The sequence below is a fragment of the Columba livia genome, chromosome 15 (genome assembly GCF_036013475.1).
Source record: "Columba livia isolate bColLiv1 breed racing homer chromosome 15, bColLiv1.pat.W.v2, whole genome shotgun sequence".
NCBI lineage: Eukaryota > Metazoa > Chordata > Aves > Columbiformes > Columbidae > Columba > Columba livia.
Window position 1 is genome coordinate 14,777,693 of NC_088616.1, and position 20,225 is coordinate 14,797,917.

Consider the following 20,225-nt stretch of genomic DNA (forward strand, 5'->3'; position numbering starts at 1 on the left):
TGCCAGTCCCTTGTCAACAACAATGAGGAAAAACACACAGTAGGCAGCATGTGTGTGTCTCCCTGTTGTGTCCGACGTTCATGTTGGTTTACAGCCAGAGGAGAAGACAGTATTGCCTCTTACCTGTGACTTAGAGTCCCTGATCCAATATTCAGCAGTGATCAGGACTTCTGTCACAATTTTCATGAGTGATGTAGGTGCTGGTGATCTAGGGCTTTGGTATGAGGTTAAGCAGTGTATTAGTGGTAAAAGCTTAGAAAGTAGCTGCTGCAGTATTTCACATATAACAGTGCCTCTGTTCTCTGTGATCTCATACCCAGTAGTAGTTCCTTAAAATTATTTTGATAAAATGCAGTGTAGCAGACTTTTCTGTTTGTATACAAACTCTTAAGTAGTTTTGCAAGTTTTCTCTAGACACTTGACTAGAATAATAATATCTTTTGATTATTTGACTGTTGCTTTGGGCATGGAAGAACCTGCCCCTGCGTATGAGCAAGTGCCCTCCAAACCTGTTGTTTCCATTGTGTTTGATGCTTAACTATGGTGTGTTCGCTCAGCCTCTATTTTGGTCCATCTGACAAAAAAAATAGGAGATTTTTAAAGATAAGAAACCCTACAAGTACTTAATAATTTATAACGTGAATGTTGTGAACTGTTGGTGTAGATACTCTTAAATCAAGCTCCTCTTTAAATACCGTGACACTTATTCTCATGTATTGGCAAGCGTTGCTGCCTTCAAGTGACATAGCTGGCAATAACCTTTCTAATAATTCCCACCAAATCATTTAATTAATTATTATTTTAAAATACAAGATGACCTGATTTTTTGCAGAGCTAGAACAATTTCAAAAGTAGAGGAGAAAAAAATATATTTGAGCCAGTCCTAATGATGAGTGTTTTTGCTCACGAAACCTTCATACTTCTGGTGAGTAGCACACATTCCGCTTAGTGCCGAACAGCTGTGCTCTGTCAGGCCAAGGATCTGGTGCTTTGTCTCTGACATGAAAAAAAAACAGCCAAAAAATGGGTACAGGAACAGGCAATATGATACTTTGGTATAGAGTTATTGGCAACCTTTGGTTTCGGAAACTTCTCGAGCCAGGAGTTGCATCTGGAATGTAATCGAATAGTCCTTTTTGGACTTTTCTTCCTTCAATTTGTCTTGATTACTTTTTTAGCCCATTTATACTTCTGGCCAGCATCCTGTGTAAATGAGTTTGCCCTACTGGGGGCTGTACAGGAAAAACCCTTCTTTTAGCTTAACCTTCTGTTCAATAACTGTATCGCTGAACCACTACTGTTTGTCTAGCTAGGGGCAGGGAAAGAATAATCTTTTCCTGTTTTGTAAGCAGTTTGTCATTTCTGTTGATTTCTGATATATCATGTCTTGCTTGCCTTTTTTTTTTTTTTTTAAAGCTGTGGATTTCTAAATCCGTTTGTGCCCTTCTGTATAGGATACTTTGAATTAGATCATGTGTCACACCATTATTGCACCTTTTCTGGTTCTACCCTATCTCCATGCCAGGGATTTATACAGTGACTTGAACATATTAAAAGCCATTAGGGAAGAAATGGAACAGAACATCCCCAACTGATGCTTCCAGTATGCTGCTTTTTTGCCATTTTCTAATACTTGACACTATTCTTATCTGTGAATTTTTGTTCATTCCACCTGTGCTTATTCTGTGTCCTGTTTTGACTGCAGCACAAAAGCTTTAGATCAGTTGAACTGTGCAGAAGTTTATTTAATATGAAAAGTTATTGCTACAATTTTTTTCCATATTCTAAATTTGAAAACAACATTGTAGCAGAGAGTATTCAATCGTCTGAATGAAAGAGTGGGTTGACATTTTTCTGTAGTCAAAGAAAATCAGAACTATCAAATGCTCATTGTGACTGAAAATAAATAGTGTTACCAGTAACTCTGAAAGGCGAGAATAGAAATACACGGTATCTAAATTTGGAGATTTTTCTTTCCCCCTGGTTTTCCTCATCTTTCTGACATCTGCTTGTAGCATTTATAGAACTGTTCTGTGGAGATGGAGAAATATTAAGCTTAAATTCACGTCACTGTGGATCTTGCTGAGTCACAAATACTTTTAACTGCTGAGAACTAAGGGGAAGAAACATTCGCTATTTTATTCATTATGTAAAGCTTTTACTCCTGATGTATTTTAGGTGTATAGCTCAAAGCCAGTGTGTTCTAAAAGTTCTGATTTTGAGAGGTGCTGTTCCAGTAGATATGCATACGACAGCGTTCCTGCTAACCCATTTCCTATTTTTTATGTTCCTCGTTCAGTGTTTAAAATTGACCTATGTATGTCTTTTTTTGTCAGTGCTAATGCTGATATCTCTACATCTCAATCTGACACTTTGCCCTGGTTGGGGCGCTGTATCTGCTATGGTGGCAACCATTTCTCTCTCTAAAACAGTCGGAGGAAGGTGCTGATGCTACACGATCCCCATGGGTGACCTCGTGGTAGTTAATGCACTCGCGCGGGGTCTGTGAGGTCTCGATTCTGTCCCCTCTTTTGCCCCAGGAGATTCAAACCTGCATTTCCAAGGAGCAACAGCCGGCACATAAGTGACTATTCTTGGACTGCAGCAGCCTCTGTGCCCTTGATTGAAACTCTGTTCTGTGGTTTTCTCCAAACAAAGGATGAAACTTTCCTTAGCAACAGTCTCTTGAGATCCTCTGTGTCTCCAGTGGGAGCAGGAAAAGGCAGAGCGACAGCGGGGGAGATGCGCCCAGACCGAGGGCCTGGTGCTGCTTCATCCCACCAGGAATTGTTCCTTTGAGCTGCTCTGAACACCACAGCAGCTGTGAGATGCGCAAGGGTTAAACCAGCCCCAGAGCTGTGAGATAGAAAAGCCGGAGCTGAGATGGTTGCAGAGCTGGAGCCGAAGCAGGTGAAAGGTCAGAGCTGGCTGTGTGGGCTGGGAGCACAGATTAACCATTTCTTTTCATAAACGCTTCTTCTCGCTGAACAAAAACAAGCCTGGCTTTAAATACCTAGAAGCAGTAGTGTCCAGTCTCGGTTATGATGCTTTGGAAAAAAAGCAAGTTCTCAGCTAGGAGCAGGGGGAGCTGACGCTGGCTTTGAATCGCAGCTGGGATGTTCTGGGCAAGTGATGGGTTTGCAAGTGTCTGCATAGTGCAGGCATCTGCAATTCAGAGAGAGAACCTTGTGTTCCTTTTTCTCATGCATACATTTGTTAACACCATTCAAATAAAGCAGATCTAAAGGCTTCTGTTAATAAAAGGGTAAACTCTGTAACCAGGAATGAGAGACGGCTTTTGGTCTGTATGACAGAGTTACTAATTAGTTTTGTCTGGCATTTAAAGCAGCAGTTTGTAAATATATTCAGTTTTAGTCTTCTCATGGTATTGTGGAGATATAGTCTCTGTATTAGAAAAAGAAAGTAACTAACACTGGAGTCTCATAAATATTTACATTTTGGGGAAACTGCACTTGAGGAACACAGTTGCATAGTGACAACTGCAGTGCTTTGCTTTGAGATCCTGTTCTGTGACACTCACGCTAAGTTGCTTCTCACTTCCCTCTCCAGTCTTAATTTCCATTGGGAAAGTTACTGTTCTTGTTGTGTGCTGCTGTTAAAGGACTGGAGAGGTGAAAGGTTCAAGTGCTAAGAAAACATACATGCATTCTTGATAGCTTAATATATTAAAAAAAAAACCTGTCCAATAATGTGGTGGTTCATGTGAATAACTGTGGCAACAGAAGTTCTTTTTTTTTAAATTTATTTTAACTGTAAAACCGAAAGATCAACAGAATAAGAAATGTAGTTTAATATAAGCCAGAGGTTTTATTTGTGAATTAGATGGTATTTGAGATGCTAAGCCACCATTAATAGATCTATCCATTATTAAAATGGTGCCTACTATTGAGAAATAACTGTTGGCTGTCTGAAGCTATTTAGTATAGGTGTTGTTAGGTTCAAGACTGACATTTCAAAGTTACTTAACCTCATGTGTTTGGCTTGTTGCCATGAAAATAAAATTGAGTTTCCATAAAAATAGCAAAATGTGAAATTAAGCGGTCTCAGTAATCCTGAGGTCAACTTGAGAACAAGATCAATTTCCTTCCCGATAGTTTTTCCAGAATTAGAGTATCAAAACTTACCTGTCATGACTTCTTAGCAGACGTGTGGCAAGTTCAAAAAGTGAGCTGTTGCTGATGGAAAACTGCGCCTGCTTTACTGAGCCCAGTTCCTTGAAATCTATGTGACGTCTTCAGTCCTCTTGCTGCTGGGCTTTTCCTGCTGGAGCTCGCCATTTGGATGATTGTCTCACCAGAAAACGCTTGTTTACAGCACATTTTTGAAAAGTCTATAAGGCTGGATAGCTGTGTTTTCTTACACTGTATTGTGTTTTGTAGCATCCAAGTAGATTACATCAAAATTGTGCTTTTTGGGTATTGCTTTACGTGCTTTTTGGGTATTGCTAGTTTGCTATTGCTACTGCTGCTTTTTTACCTGTGTTTAACTAGTTAGTGGATGCATACAGCACTGGAAGTTACCAAGTGTCCTCGATTTTTGGATGTACAATATACGTTGCTTCACCAGAATATACCAAATATTCTTTCAACAATATTTTTTAATGTTCTTCTGATCCATTGCTTGAGAAAAGTAGTATATCTTTTTTGATATCTAAAAACCCAAGTTCGAAGAAAAATAATACAGTTTCAGACATAGTGTTACTTTTAAAACTACAGCTATGAGGACCATACATTATTTCCCACTTCTCTTACGCATTTGCTGTTTGTTTTTATCTGTTGGTTGTATTGCTTGTTGCAACTAGCTGTTGCTGCCAGTATTTTTTTCCACCTGGAGAAGTATATTGTGGCTAAGTTGCTTACACAAGCAAACTCTATATTATTTGTGTTGGCAGTGTTGCAATAAACAGTGTTTATGATTCTCTCCTGAGTTCAGTCTCACCAGAAGAGTGTCAAAAAAAAAGAATAGCTTCGAGTACCTCTGAGTTCTCCTTTTACACTTTAATCTTTTTATCACTGACTTTCTTATCTGAATCATTCTTTAGGGCTGCAGGGTTCTGGTTGATGCACGGGACAAACTGGGGATCCCTTGGCAGTACACAGAGAACGAGAAGCATGGGATGTTTTTGATGGCTTTTGAAAACAAAGCTGGGATGCCTGTGGAACCTGCCACCTTCCAGCTGTACGTACCTGCACTGGGCGCGCTGTGGAGAGATTCGGGAATCAAGGAAGCTTTCAGCCGCCGGAGCGAGTATCAGCTGGTGAGTACGTCCATCTGCACGGGGGGAGGAAAGCATTGCCCTGCTGCCTAAATCTCTCTGTTGAAAGATTGCTTGCTACGTGCAGGATTTAACCATCATATGAGCTGTTTGTAGTAATACTGTAAATCGGAGCACTTCAGCAGCAAAAACAAGTGGTAATTGGAGCCAAACTTGAAAAACTACATGGCAGTAAGAGGGAGTGGAAAAGTGCGCGACTGGATAAACTGGAAGAGCAAGAGGAACCAAAAAAGGCAGGAATTGGTTGAACTAAAAATATTTTAGTAGCTCAGTAGGTCTGTTCATAGTGGGTCTCTGATGAAGGCACACTTAATTTGTAATTTTCCAGTCCTGCCAGCTTGCACTATATTGATACTGGCAAACTGTTCCTGCATGCAGATCTCTTCAAGTGAATGCAACACCCATTCCGGCTGCTGCTATTTGGCTGTTTCTTTTCATCCTGACGTCTGCAAGTGAAACTTGGATAAGAAACTGAAAGATGACAGTGAGCTTAAAAATGTGCTATCTTCGTTGCTTTCTTGTTATTAGGTTTTCATGTTCTTGTGCCAAAATAGCTGCACTTCTGGTATGGAATATGTTTCTGACAGCTGTTCATAATCCACCCCTTTTTCTTGCTATGTACAAAATGGAGATGCTTTTTTCTTTCTTTCTCTTCTTTCTTCAGTGAAATGCTGTACTGATCCATGCAACTTAATGCCACTGTTACTAGTTTTTGGAAGATGGTATGGGATGATATCTAATAAAAGTATCTTTAGGACTTTAACATCTTAATGATGCTTTAATCTACAGGTAGAATTCTTTGTTTTGGGTGTTCTGTCCTCAAATTTCACTCAGCTTTTCTTTAAAAGACAAGACAGTTAAACCTGAAATTCTTCATGCCTGGAAATGTTATCAGTGTTTAGTTAGTGGAATTAAGTAGATGTTAGAAACATGGCTTTTATAGTCTCCCTTAGACTCTTACAATGGATCTCGATATATCTATAGAAAAACTAGAGAAATTCAGCAGTGAAATTCTTGTTGTTTGTTTCCTTGTGCTGCTCCTCTGCCTGGGTTCTCTAGTGTCGAATGGTGTAGGTAAACTCATGTTGCAGCCCTTAGGTACTCATCCGTCTCCACTAATAAGATGCCTATTTGAGTCTTATATTTTTGAAATTTACCTCTGAAGTATCTTGAGACTGGTAAATGGCTAAAAACTAAATAAAATGACTAGGTTAAATTGTCGCAGGATGATTGTATAATCCTAATTTCCTTAGGCTAAAAATGGAACAATTTCCATGTTACGGCGTTGGGGATGGGGGAGGATGTTTGGGGGAGGGAAGAAGATTAATTGTTCCATAATTTGTAGTGTCTGTAGACACAGACTAAGACTTTGCTGTTTTAAGTATTGTTCAAATGTGGAACAAAAAACTGGTTCGTGCCACAGGGAACTTGAATTTAACATGAGACAACTACTAAGAGAATCCAGTATAATAAGCAATAATTGCATCAGCAGCCTGTTCTGATTTTTTTATTTCTCTGGGAAATGCTTTGATCAAGAATGGGTTTTGTTTTTAGGGGGAGATTCAGGTTGGGATCACGTGGGAGGTTCATTCCTGTACTGATTAGCAATAGAATTGCATCAAACTTGAAAAAAATAAGTCCAGTTTGTTGAATAAATAGCATTCCAAGAGTAGTAGGCCTACCTCTGCATTCTCTGGCTTTGAGAGCAGGATTAAACAGGAAATACCAAAACATAAAAGAGCCCCACAAAACCCAAGCATACAGGCATGCAAGTGATCACTTAATATGCTGTCATCTTCAATGTCATAGTATGGTTCTATCATGCATCTTTTTGGATGGCGTTCATATAACCTGTTTAATGTTACTGGGGCAACTGGAGCTGCTGCAGGCATCTTGTCAATAGTGCAATGATATGGTGTGTGTGATCCTGCTGCCTGCACCTGTGGCACTGCCAGCTTGAAAATCCTGGGTGCCATTATTTTACTGTGCAGGCTGCAACACCAGGAGGTTATAAAGTGTCTCAATTGTAAATCAAAAGCACTTCCTGCATCACTTTCTTAAAATGTAATAGATTGTTCTTAAGGATACAGATGCTGCTTCTGGATTGATCACTGAATAAATTAAGACCTTAATAACTTGAACAAGATTCCAAGCCTTGCTTCTAGGTTCAGAAATCTGATTCCAAGATCATACATGGATTAGCAGCAGTACAATTTTTTTATTTTTTATATATATTTTTTAAACAAACTAACAAAAAACACCCCCAAACCTGCATAAATTTTCAAAGAAAACAGGTGGTTTAAGGAGGTGCCTTATTTAAACTTGCCTATGGTGTGTGTAAACCCATACCTTCGTTTAGTTTAAACCCTTTCTGGATATAGACTCGTGTAAATAAATAGAAGCCGGATATAGTGGACTCTGAGAAAATAAATCTTTTCTGAACTGATTTTAACTAAGGCTAAAGAAAAACTCTGCATCGGCACTCCCTTTCTTATTTAGTGTAAGAGAGCTATTAAATGAAATATATTTGGTTTGAACTGAATTTATTATCTTTATACTAGTGTTAAAATCATCACCAAAATGTGAAGCTTTACATTACTTTGATCTTTCTGAATGGTTCTGGACGATGTTTGAAATTGCAACCTTTCTCAGCACTTGCATCTTCTCCACTCTGGTCTTACAGTTAACTGAACACTAGCTTTTTAAATATTATTTTAGCTTCTAAGCCTCAGGATTCTATTGGTCTGCTTTTGAACTCTGTAGTTCTGTCTGACTTTGTTTAAAAATAAAAAGTAAAACATGTTAGTTTGCGAACTAGAGCTGAAAATTGCAGTATATACAGGTGGCTTGCTATGGTCTGTAATGCTGAGCTTACTGACTGCCTGGGCAGTAGCAAACTTGTTGAAAGCAAATGGCTCTGACCAGAGCCCTGGACAATCTGAAAGTTGCTTCTCTGGGACCACAGAAGCCGCCTCTGGGCATTTGAGTGTTTTCTGCTTCATATTCAGTGCCTGGAAGCGCTGGCAGTAGATCCCTGTCTGGCTCTCAGAGCATTTCAGAAGTGAGTGGGTGGATTCTGCAGTGGCAGGGTGCTTTTTTTTCTTCACTGTCTTTCTTAAAGCAGACTAACCAATTGAACTTTCTTTTCACAGACATCAGCGTCCCGCTTTCCCCGCCCCAGCCTGTCCCCACCGACCCAAGTTCCTCTGTTCCTTGTACGCAAGCCAAGTAGTTTGGGGACAAAAGCTTCATTGTATGTTTGGTTACATTGTCATGTCCCTGTCCTCGTTTTATTTAACAACTAGAATAGGAATTCCTTTGTAATCAGGATGTGATTCTTCTCTCTTCTCCTTTGCCCTCATTATCCTACCCCGTTTTCTGTCTGTATGTTGGAAAGGAATACATTTGTCAAATGTCTCAGCATCCTGTAACGTTTGTTCTTTTGAGGTTGCCTGTGGTAGTTTGGGCAACTGGATGTTAATTCTTCCTTGCCAGCAGGTGGAGACAAATTCTATTTTGGCTTCCTTGGAGAAGGGACCTTGGGACTTCAGTTAGGATTTAGCTGCAAAGATGGAAGCTTCTCCAGTTTGAGCCTAGTAACAAGTATTTTGGTATATTTGGGAGTTGAGGTGCACTTATCTGCAAGCTTTTTTGCACCCGTAAATGATGTTTGCTTTTATGTCATAAACCGTTGAGACTGAGGCCAGTGTAGGAACTGCTTTGGTCGGGTGGTTTCTGTTTTGGTGGGGGTTGTTTATGGTGGTTTTTGTTTCAGTTTTTTGGTTTGGTTTTGTTTGTGGGTTGTTGTTGTTTTCTCCCAGGTCTTGACTGGGACAATGTTAGAAACAATTCACTTTTGTTTTAATCTGTCCAGAACAAACAAAACCTGAAGCAAGGTTAACTACTGCTTTGACTTCTTGCAACTTGGGATGCTTCATGTCATTGTGGGTAAGAACGGGACAAATAGGGCCTGTCAGGCAAGAAACTGATACTTTTTGTCGTGGTCAGAACATACAAATATTGTGCACTAATGACAAGGAGCAGATCTGCAAAGGCCATCATCTGGCTTCATCAGTTCTTAAAGCAGAATTGACATTTTTCATCAGTTTTTTTAAATGTGCACAATGTTTTTTTTTGTTTTTAAGTCTTGTTTGAATTATTCTACTGCTTCCCTTCAAAATACCAAGTCTTTCCAGCCTGTAACTATGTATTTCAAGAGCTCCTGAACTTCTCCTGTGGTACAAGTCGTATTCTCATCTCTCCAGGATTGATGGGGCTGTTTACTCTGAACTCCAAAGCCTATTTGCAGTTAAGGCGTCTGTGCTGAGTTATTCACATGCAGCCAGTGGCTTCTGACTTGTGCTTAGAGATAGCAGCTCCTCTTCATACAGAAAAGGGCATGACCAGCCAAGGAGGCTGCAAAAGACAGCTGTTTTAATGCAATTATTCTTAATATAGAGAATATATTCATGATACATCATTATTGATGTATTATTATTGCTGTTCATGGCACTGTTGGATTTCTAATGTTTTAATAGCTCCTTCAAAAAAAAAGTGTCAGCATTAATGGGAGTAGTGGTTCCTGAGAGGAAAGTAAGTAGCTTGCAAATATAGACAAAAACTTACTACTGTGTCCAGAGTTATTTTTAGATCTGTGTACAGGGAATTGTATGGAACACTTCCAGTAATACTTCAGATACTAAGAGCCTCTGAAACCTTGGATGTGGGAAGACTCTGGAAAATGTTGTAAAGACCCTTTCTTTTATATCGCTTCACTGTTCTCTGGGTGTTTGGGGTATGGAGGTTTTGGAGATATTTGTAATAGGGACGAGTTGCTCCCCTATAAATTAACTATGTGGTGGGCTTTTTTTTCTTCCAAGCAGACCCTTGAAATAAATTGAAGTGGTTAAATTAGGCCTGCCAGAGCAGATAGTGTGCTGGAAATGTTGTGTAGTGTACAGCCTGCTCCTTGCGTTACTATGGCTTTGTTCCTGCATTTTCCTTATGCAGCTGTGTGTTTTGAGCAGTGTGGAGGTGAAGCTCTAATCATTGGCATCAATTCTTGATTTAAAGTGGACACTCTGTTGCTTAAATGTCTTTATTTTGGTAGAGAAATACTAGATATGGCAGTAATGTCTAACTCCTGATCATCCTACAATACACCAGCTGCTGTTGCATATGGAGCCTATGTGGCACTGCATTGTGAATTGTGAATTGAGAGGCTGGGCAGCAGAGTAGGGACTTGACGAGAGGAGTGTGTGACTTTGGAAGTGGCGTCTTTAGATGAAATCCACAGCAGTGGGGTCCCTTTCATCAGAATTCTTCAGTACGCTTTAATAGAGATTTCTTGCATTCTTAAGTAAAATGTTTCCACTGATAATTTGTCTTTAAGATGCTTTAAGAGTAGATTTAGCCTTAAGAGCGTGTTTGGGTATTTTGCTCTTCTCCCAGCATAAATGCCATTGTGCCTGGTATCGATAGAATGCACTTGCTAATGCGCTTCCTCCTGAGGAAATACGGAGCGTCACAGCAACTCCAGCTTACACAATTGCCCATAACACAGAAATGAGCTTTTCTTTTTGCAAACTACTGTTTGAATATGAGCTTACACAGGAGACTATGAACATTGCATATTCTGTAAGGAGGAGTTTGTTTTTTTTCCCAGAGCCGTGAAACTCTCAAATTTCATCTGTGAAATCCATTGGGGCTTGACCAATGCTGGTGAGATGTACAAAGGAAATAGCCGCACTGTTCAAAGGGCCAGCATGGGAAATCTTGTCACCATTTAATGCACATAACTGGGACTAGGTGGCAACTCTTTGCCAAATGGCTTTTGAGCTTTGCTTGGGTATCCCTGGTTTGCAGAACTCATGTGAAAATAAGTTATTGCTGGAGAAGTTACGTGGATTTTAAAATTAATTTTCTAGATCTGGATGGGACAGAGCAGTCTGACACTAGTGCTACAAACCAGAAACTCCTGTTTGCTGTTGCTGAGCCTTGATATTTTGTACTTACGTAGTATTAGTGCTGAAAGTCAATACATCTGTGTCTAACAATGTTATATGATTTTATTTTTTTACAGTTCATTATGAAGCTGTGGATGGTAAATAGGCCTGTTTGGAATTAGCTGTTACACTTAAGGAGTGATAGTGCTATATAACCTAAGCCTTTCCTTACATTTGTCACTCGTTTGTTGTTATAAAAATAACAGTAATAATCTGTTATAATCAGATTTTTTTATAATTCCAAAACAGTGGCTTAATCTGACATAAGATGTCATATTAATTTAAAAGATCGTTAATTTGCAGGCTTTATCTATGCAGTTTGAATAATATCCATTTCTGGAGTCATATAGCAGGGTGACTTACATAGATGTTTCTCTTAAGTTAAATATCTAGGCTAGGTTTTACGCCAGTGTTGTGGCAATGAAATGCCAGAGGTCCAGACTTAAATTCTCAGTTCAAGTTCTCTCCTCTAATCCCAAGACCTCAAAAGTTTGTGGTCAGATTATGGAGTTTGGCTCATCTTTGTACAGCAAAAGAAGGTAATTGCTTGTGGAAGTATAATAGTGCAAAGCATTGTGGATTAGCAGTTGGAGTCCCTGGCTTCTAATCCTGACTCTCAGACCAAATAGGAAAAATTTCTTCAGATCAAAGTCTCAAGTAAGACCTCTCAAACAAAAGTGGCATTTTGTTGAAGGAGGTGAGAGTTAGTGAGTTATAGTTTGGGTTTTATTAAAAATTGCGAGGTAACATAAAGCAAAAAGCAGCTGGAAACCTTTGCACAAAACTCTGTGGATATTGGCTAGTGCTGTATAGCTTGTCAGTTTGCATCTGCTGAAGTTAAATGCTCCGTCTCCTATTATATTTGCAGTATTCTAAAAATAAATGCTCAAATGAGATATGTTAATGGGCCTGCTGCCACCAGCAGAGCAACTTGAGCAGTCTGACGTTTGGCTGTGCCAGCGCGAGTGTGTCTTGGCAGTCACCGAGATGCGAACTCAGGACTCAGCTGGAGCAGGAGGCAGAGCTGCCGATGCCTTCAGAGCACGTTGTCTGTCACCTACGCCAAGGAATGCTTCTCTTGATAATCTCAATTTTACTTTAAGTGCCACTGAGACAGAGGTGAGAAGAACTTGGATTTAAAGTAGGCTGGATACGAAACCATTTAGAGAATCAGAGGTCATAAATAATTTTACATCGCAATGACGCGCTGCAGTTTTTCACTGCAAATCATTTTGAATTCTAGCAAAATCCACTTGTGCAATATCTTTTCTCAATGATAGAAGCCGTTCTCTCAAGCAGAAACGTCTATAGAATGCTGTGTGATGGGTAAAACAGTTATTAGCTGTTCTTAAATACTTCTTGCTATTGGAAGGAAATAACAAGAACCAGAAAGGTCGTGAATTATGACATTTTCAAAACACCGCAAATGGAAAAGTGTTAGAGAATAGCGATTTGTTACAATACCTACCTGAAGTCTCAACCAGGGATTAAAGCCCTCTGTGCTGAGTGCTCTGTGGAAAATAAAAGGATTCCTGCCATGAATTGCTCCTGGCCTTAGGTTATGACAAAATGCAACAGCTGGATGAAATGTAGCCTGCATGGAATTGGGAGGATAAGTTGGAAAGTAATGAGCAGATCATACATAATAAATAAGTGGATAACAAGAAATTGATATGCCTACCATATGGGAACTGAGATGGACGCTGAATCAAAAGAGCTGTGCTACTGGCTCTTCCAGTGCTCTGTTAGTGAATTCCCAGCACTCCACAATTTTTCCTTTTTTTTTCTTTTTTCTATGTAAAGATTAAAAACTTCTGACAAAATCACATCTAAAGGCTGTAAAATGTGCAGTGTATTAACACGATTGATGCCCTGCTGTCTATGGATACCGAAAGGTTGAAATTCAGACTTTGTGTGGTCCTGCTTTTTAAATTTCAGGCTCATGGAGGTAGATTTAAAAGCCTAGCATTTTTATGGTGCTCTGTAAGGCTGCCTGTAGGAGTTTTTGCTTTTGGCCCTTGGATGCCAATAAATCTTGACTATATTTTTGGTGTGGTTAAGGTGAGTGAGAGAAACAACTTCATAGATGCAGCTCCCGTGTTGAAAATTAATTATGGGAAATTGCATATTGCCTTATGATTGCCACTTTTTTGGTAGAAATGTTTCTTTCCACTCATGTATTTTATTAAGAACAATTTTTTTTTTTGGTCTTTACCTCTTAGATGTTGATCCCATTGGATAAATGTCTGGGTGCCCCACAAGATTTACTGAATAAATACTGTACTCATCCTTGCCTCTGTATGCGTGTGGTAGTGGTTATAGTTTGATGTCTTACCTTTAGCAATAGCACTGAAACACAAAATCAAATGTTCTTAGACTGGAAAAGTCCTTTTGGCTCCCAACTCTTGAGAATAAATGCCACCCTTCTTCTGGAAAGGAGCTTTAATTTTATTATGCATAAAATAATTAGAAAAAATACTCAGTATGCCTGTCTTTACAGAATTGTTGTTCTAAGCCCTAATTAGCACTACTCTAAATCTTGCAGGACTGTATTGAATATAAGGATTTGTTCAGAGCAAGTACAGCTGTAATTAATCTCTGCATTCCCATCAAGAAATGCTGGCACATGCTGTGAGAAACAAGGAAGGAAACTTTCAGTTCAGGCTGTCTGAGCCAGTACCCAACTGCAGCTAAAAACCACTGGAGTGCTCTTTATCCCTTCCTAGTGTGCAGGAAAGGCCTGGGCAGAGACAAATCCAACCCAGTGAGCAGCCTTTAGCTTTTGATTTTGCTGTTCAATTTCATTTTCGGCAAGTTTCTAATCGATGTCAATATTTCAAAATTGGCAACTAGTAGCTCTATAGAGATTGCCAGTAATGAGAATGTATTCCAGAAGTCTGAGCAAGTTAAGTACATTTAAAGATGCAAAGCTCTTTGTGTGACTGAGGGAGACTAAGAACAAGTTCCTACTGAAATTTGGTGGAAGCAGGAGAGCGCTCATTTACTGAGTAATGAGCATACACATAGGTTAAAAGTGTGGTGGCACGAGGACGATTTTCATTCTAGCTGCAACAAAATACCTGCATTATGCAGAGACATATATGTTAATATTTATCTGTTTACACTGGAGTCTAAAAACTATCAGAGAAAGTAGTTTCTCTTTGAAGAGCTTCACTTGTCAGGCTGGTTTCAACCATTTAATCGAAAGATATAGCTGAAATGGAGACATATATTTGTATTCCCATGATACAGGTTCTTGAAGTTTTTGATGTGTTAAAGCTGTGTTCACTGCAAGATCCAACAAGGACTGGTGTAGCTGTGTAAAAGAGAGGGCTTCTGCTGCTTCCTATGCGCTATATTAGCAGCTTTCTGACCCTATGGCTGGTCTCAGGAAATTGGGTGGAGAAAAATAAAAAGGCATTGCAGAAGAAGAGGTGAGTGCTTTTGTTAAACCCATCTCCCTGACGTGGCTCATTGTGTTCATTAGAGCGGTGCTGTCGATACACATCAGAAAGTTCCAGTTTTACAGGTCAGCCTTTTGCACCTCATTTGTATGTTCTCTGTAGTAATTCAGCTTTCTTTCGTATCCGTACCAGACCTTGTCCTCTCTGTCTAGAATCGGGACAGCAAGCAAGGGTGACCTCAGTGGCTTTCCAAATTCTCTAAAATGTTTCCTTGAGGGAAAAACAGAGTTTACAGCTTGGATTTTTCAAAGAGGCCACTGAATTTAATAGGACAATGGGTGATGAATGCTTTCAAGCCTTCCTGAATATCCTAGTTTATAGTAAGCTATCTAGGATCAAGAACAAGTAATAAGGGTGGATGAGCAAATAAGCAAAACATTAAAAACTAGGTGTGTTTTCACGAGGACCCGTCAGAAAGCTGAGAAGGAAAATGCAGGTATGGTAGGTAGCGATAACTTTCATGGTTGGCAATGTTGCATTCTTGCTAGCCATCCAAATCTTGATGCTTTTGCAGTGGCTTCTTGAAAAGATTTTCTTTAACCTATTTCTGTTATCTTCCCCTGCTCCTGCTGTCTCCCTGACATGCCTGCATTGCCTTCAAACATCGATCGGTGTACTCGGTCCGTCGTGCAAGGACAGAGCTTAATTCAGGCTGGAGCTCTGAGAATCACGGTGAACAATAGGAAATGGTGGTTTAGGGAGTTCTGCTTTGTGCTATGCTCTTGCTTATGTTGGCACAGCTGGTTTTTTTGGAAGCTCTGCTGTAAATTGGGAAGCTTATCTGAGGCAGAATGCACCCCTATGGCTGATTGTACATGCTGTGGGCTTGGTGAAGGAGCGAGTGGCCACCATGGCAAGTGACCACAAGTCACCGCAACCCACAGGTTGCCAAGGAATGATGGCAGTGTCTCTATTTACTGATCCTTCATCCAAGCAATGGTTCCTGTCCTCGTAAGTCTTTCCTGATAATGAAAGACGATGCCTGTACCTCAAGGATGCTGTTTAGTTTTTCAAATGTTTGTGCTCAGAGTTTTTAGAGTATCTGGCGTGTTTGCATACTGTTCAAAATTAAGGCTGTTTCACAGCCATTGAGCGTAGAGGAGGAGGTGAACAGAGAGAGGAAAGAAACGCAGTATTGGAGGTTTTCATAGATCGGATGATTTAGGGATGGATCTGAACATGATCGTGCTCCAGAAAAATCTCTGAAGGCTCCGTACTACCACAAACCAACCAGCTGATAATTGAACATTAAAGGAAGGAGCAGAGCTCTTGTGTTCTCAAAGGAAAAGACTGAGCTTAGCTCAATACTCTGTTTCTCCTTTTTCAGAACCTGCATGAATTGGGAGGGTTCTCTTTTACAAAGGCAGAAGGCAGCATGGGCTCCACCTTCTCATTAGTTTGCAGCTACACCTAAAGCAGTTCTGTGGAGTAAACCTATTTTGCTCTACTATTGACTTATTATTTGGGAGAGGGGAGGAAAACTTCTTGGAAACATCATGCAAGATTTTCTGTTTGAGAAAGTGGAAAACATGTTTCTCTGAGAAGTAATTTATTGACACCTTTCAAATGTCTCCTCTGTATACAACACAGATTCCTGCAGTTCAGACTGTGGCGGACTTGTGCTTCACTTGGCTTTACTCCTGAACAAACTGTTGGTGTTTGTCCTTAGAAGGTCCGTTCTCCACCCCACCCCCAAAGCCTCTTAATTTGACTCACTTTCCTTGAGATTCACTTAATTCTACTTTGGAAAACTCTCTAAAATCTCAAACTGAAAAAATGGTGGTTTATTGATGGTACCCTTTCCCATTTAATTCCATCTCTGAATTCTGTGTATTTAAGACTTTGGTCAATCTCGTTGCAGTCTGGTCGGACTACAGTACTGAATCAGTAATGCTGTTGGAGGCGAAAGAACCATCTTCTATATCCTTTTTCGGTCCTCTGTCTCCCGGTCCAGCACATTCATTCAAGCTTACAAGGAGTTCAGATGGCCATCCACGTGGCTGGACTGTTTCCCTCTCTGCTGTTCAGTAGGATGTGACCAGGGCTTTAATTAGGATTATTTTTTTAATAGGCTAGTCTGCTCAGCAGCTTGTAGAAGTTTGTTAAACACACTTTAGTTTCCACTGTGACTTGATGAATTTACATGTGTAGATGAGGCCTTAAGGATGGAAGCTAACTCACTTATTTCAAATAGCCTTTTTTAGCTTTAGATTTGTTTTTAGATGCTTATAGTTCTCAATTTGTATAAATCATATGCACATGAGGTTGGAAAAAATAAAGCTTTCCATTTGATACAAGACTGCAAGGTTACTTGTGGGCTTTTCCTGCATGGTAAGTCATTTCTAATAATCCTGAGCTTCAAGTTAGTAGCTTTACAATGATTGATGACGGCGTCAAGGGACGCGGCTGTAGATGTACATGAAAATAGGATGGAGTTGCACATTAATACAGCTGCTGTTAATGCAGTTACCAGCACCATCTCACCTTGTGAGTCTTCACTCAGGGATGTTTGGTCCTTTAGTGAATCAGTACCTGAACAGCTTTAATTTTCAGCTTGGGTAAATCCATTCCAATTTTGGTTTCATAAGTGTAAGCAATGATGTGAGTTGGATGCACTGAAGTGAAAAATGCAGGAAAAGCAATCCTGAATGTTTTGAAAGAGAACAAATTCTGGAATTAAATAAGTTTATGTTGCTTGAAATCTTCATACTAAAGTATCAATAGTGCTATGGTTTCAGTGCAAATTTAGAACAACTTCCCCTTCTCAAGCCAAAACAACCTTCAGTAGAGGAAAGAATATTTGGGATAATTGATATGTCATGACTGGATAAAAAGTGTTTTGAGTTAATGACTACAAATCAGATCACAGAGAAAAATTGACATGATTGTGAATGGAAACTGAAATTTATTTCAGATCGCCAAGGGTGGTTTGAGGTTCACTGTCGCCCGTCTGCTGGACTCAACATGCAGCGTCAGCACTGCGGCCGGGGAGCTGAGGTTATAGGGAGGGCAGCGACTTCTCGAGTGAAACCCAAAGTGCAGCTGTGAGCTAATGAAATCAATGTTCTCGGCATATGGCGTGAGACAACTTGATCACTAGTGATATAGGAGATCTACAGGTGCGTGCAGAGGTCAGGCTTTGTAGAAGGCAATGCCAGTTTGAGTGCAAACGGGAGGTGTTGAGTAGCTGCTCGGAGCAAGCTTGTGTACGTCGTGAAATGTGACTGATTGGAGAGGTCACTGGGAAAGCAGACACAGTAACAGCTGGCAGAAACGGGGCACTTCACAGTTCAAAGTTGGTCAGTCTCTTAGAATTAACAAGTCGCAAACTGTTATTGAAAAAGGAGAAGTTTTTTTGTTTCCAGGGCAAATATTTTTGTAAGTCAGACATGGAAACTGGCTTGAGGAGTCCCTTACGCTTGCAAGCCTCGTGTTCTGTGTAGCTGAGTGCTGAGGTAATGGGCATGGGGAAAAACTTCAGAGCAATGTAGGCAAGGTGAAAGTTTTGTTTTCTGCTCTCAACTTGGTTTTATAGCAATCAAACTGTTAAATAGCACATCTGAGTGCAACTAAGACTTAACTTGCATGTTACCTCGGTCTGCTTCGCACCTGAAGCCTAATTTTCTAATACTCAGCAGCTTTCTGAGTCTTGCCAGACCGTATCTTTTTTTTTGCATCTAATAAAGTCATGGTTGTATAGAGACAAAATGAGAAAATATTTTTTTTTAATAAATTGTGCGGGATAAATGACTTTTTCCAATGCTTACAGTCACCTTAACAGCAGATGTAGACAAACTTCACTAGAACACATCTGAGCTGACATCTCCACAGAAAGTGGTGCATTAGGGCACTCTGCAACAAATGCTTTGGTGTAGAAACAGAGTAGGAAGCATCATTCTTTGAGATACTCAAGGTTTTGCCTGTTATAAATGCGTTTGAGTTGCTTAGCTTTCCAGCTGGCCACCTGCCATGGAAAAGTCCGAGCTCAACATTCTCTCATGGCTGGTGTTAGCTGTTTTTTTCAGCCCACGAGATCTAAGATATTTATTTCCCATCCCTTGATCTGATAAGATTTGAAAGGGAAACTCACTGGTAAACTTGTGATTTAGTCTTGATCAGATAGTCCGCACTGCCGACTAGATTAAATCATAAGGTAATTTTTTGTTGTTGTTAGTGTCTATTCTAGTTCTGCAGATGTCTTCTGGAAACAAAGCAAGGTTCAGGTTTGCATACTGAGCCGCTGAAAACAAAGCGTCAGACCAGGGTCACATAATAATGTGATTGTGCATCGTTCCTGGTGATTCGTAAAAACATCCAGTTGTTTCTAAATACTGATGTGTTAGTTGGATTTTTTTTCTTTTGCATGGCAGCTGCCCACTGAAAATAAATGGGATAATTTGCTAGTGATTGGCCAGAACCTTCCATTTCCAGCTCAGGACTTTAACTGTGGCAAGATTGCTGCTTTCAGCTGCCGCCTCGTGCGTTTTACCCGGCTGTGCTTGGAATGAGAAGTCGAGCTGGCGTGCGTAAGTTCAACTACACGGAGAACCTCCGGTGGTGGAGATGAAAGGCTTCTGGCAGCGATTCCAGACAATGCCGGCGCTCAGACAGTTGGCAGGGAAACAGGAAGGAATCCTTTCATGGGATGCTTTTGACTAGATCTGTCCTCCACCCGTGCCAGGATGAGTGTGCGAGCTGGGCACACCGCTGATGTTGGATACAGTGATCAAACTTTTATTGTTGAAACATAACTGTTTCTTCCACATTAATTGGGTGTATATGTCCTTAGATCTGCTCCTTAAACTTGCCAGCTACTAGTCACTGAAGGCTAGGAAATGCTAAATCGCTGTAACTAACCTGCAAGACTGGTCAAGGATTTCTCTAGAATTAAAAGAAAGGCACAGTGCAATACAAAAAGGTTAAGTTACTGCCTCTTTGTGTTTTGTGGGTGGCCATTTTTCTGTTTTCTCTGCTGTTTGCACCTGCTTTTCTGCCAGTCATTGCTGCTGTTCCTGCTTCACAGATTTGCAATGAAGGGACAGTAAGTAGGAGTAAAATCAAAACAATAGGTGTTTGCTTTAATGTTTCTTGAAGCTTGTGGTGTAGGATGAGCCTGCCTTAGTCTGTTACAAGAAAATAGTTGAGACAAATGGACAGAATTGTTAACATAGTATCAAGAGTAATTGATGTCATCTACATCCTGTTGATGTAGAAACACCTAGAATTTCAGGGAGAAATGTGACTTCTTTTCCCTTGCAACACTTTCAGAAAGACTTGCTGTATTTAATTGCTGGGAAAAGCCAACACGTGTAGGAGTTGCCCTTTGCCACAAGAACGCTGCTCCTATTAAGAGAGTTTCTTAGCTGTAGGTTTAGAATTTCACTGGGTCATAGGGATCTGCAGTTCTTATCACTGATGTCGGAGCTCAAATTAGCACAGATTTTTGGAAAAAAAACAAAA

The 20,225-nt window shown here is 40.1% G+C and overlaps 1 protein-coding gene across 2 annotated transcripts in view; it reads left to right on the forward strand.

Annotated features, from left to right (window-relative positions):
* The window catches only part of GNA12 (G protein subunit alpha 12), a 42,586-nt gene that overhangs the window by 7,572 nt on the left and 14,789 nt on the right, over positions 1 to 20,225 (forward strand). Inside the window, exon 2 of one of the 2 annotated variants that reach the window (XM_005504510.4) lies at positions 5,063 to 5,278. The exons of the other annotated variant lie outside the window; for it this stretch is intronic. Coding sequence (XP_005504567.3) covers positions 5,063 to 5,278 — 216 coding nt within the window. The remainder of the gene's footprint in view (positions 1 to 5,062; positions 5,279 to 20,225) is intronic. 2 annotated transcript variants of the gene reach the window in all.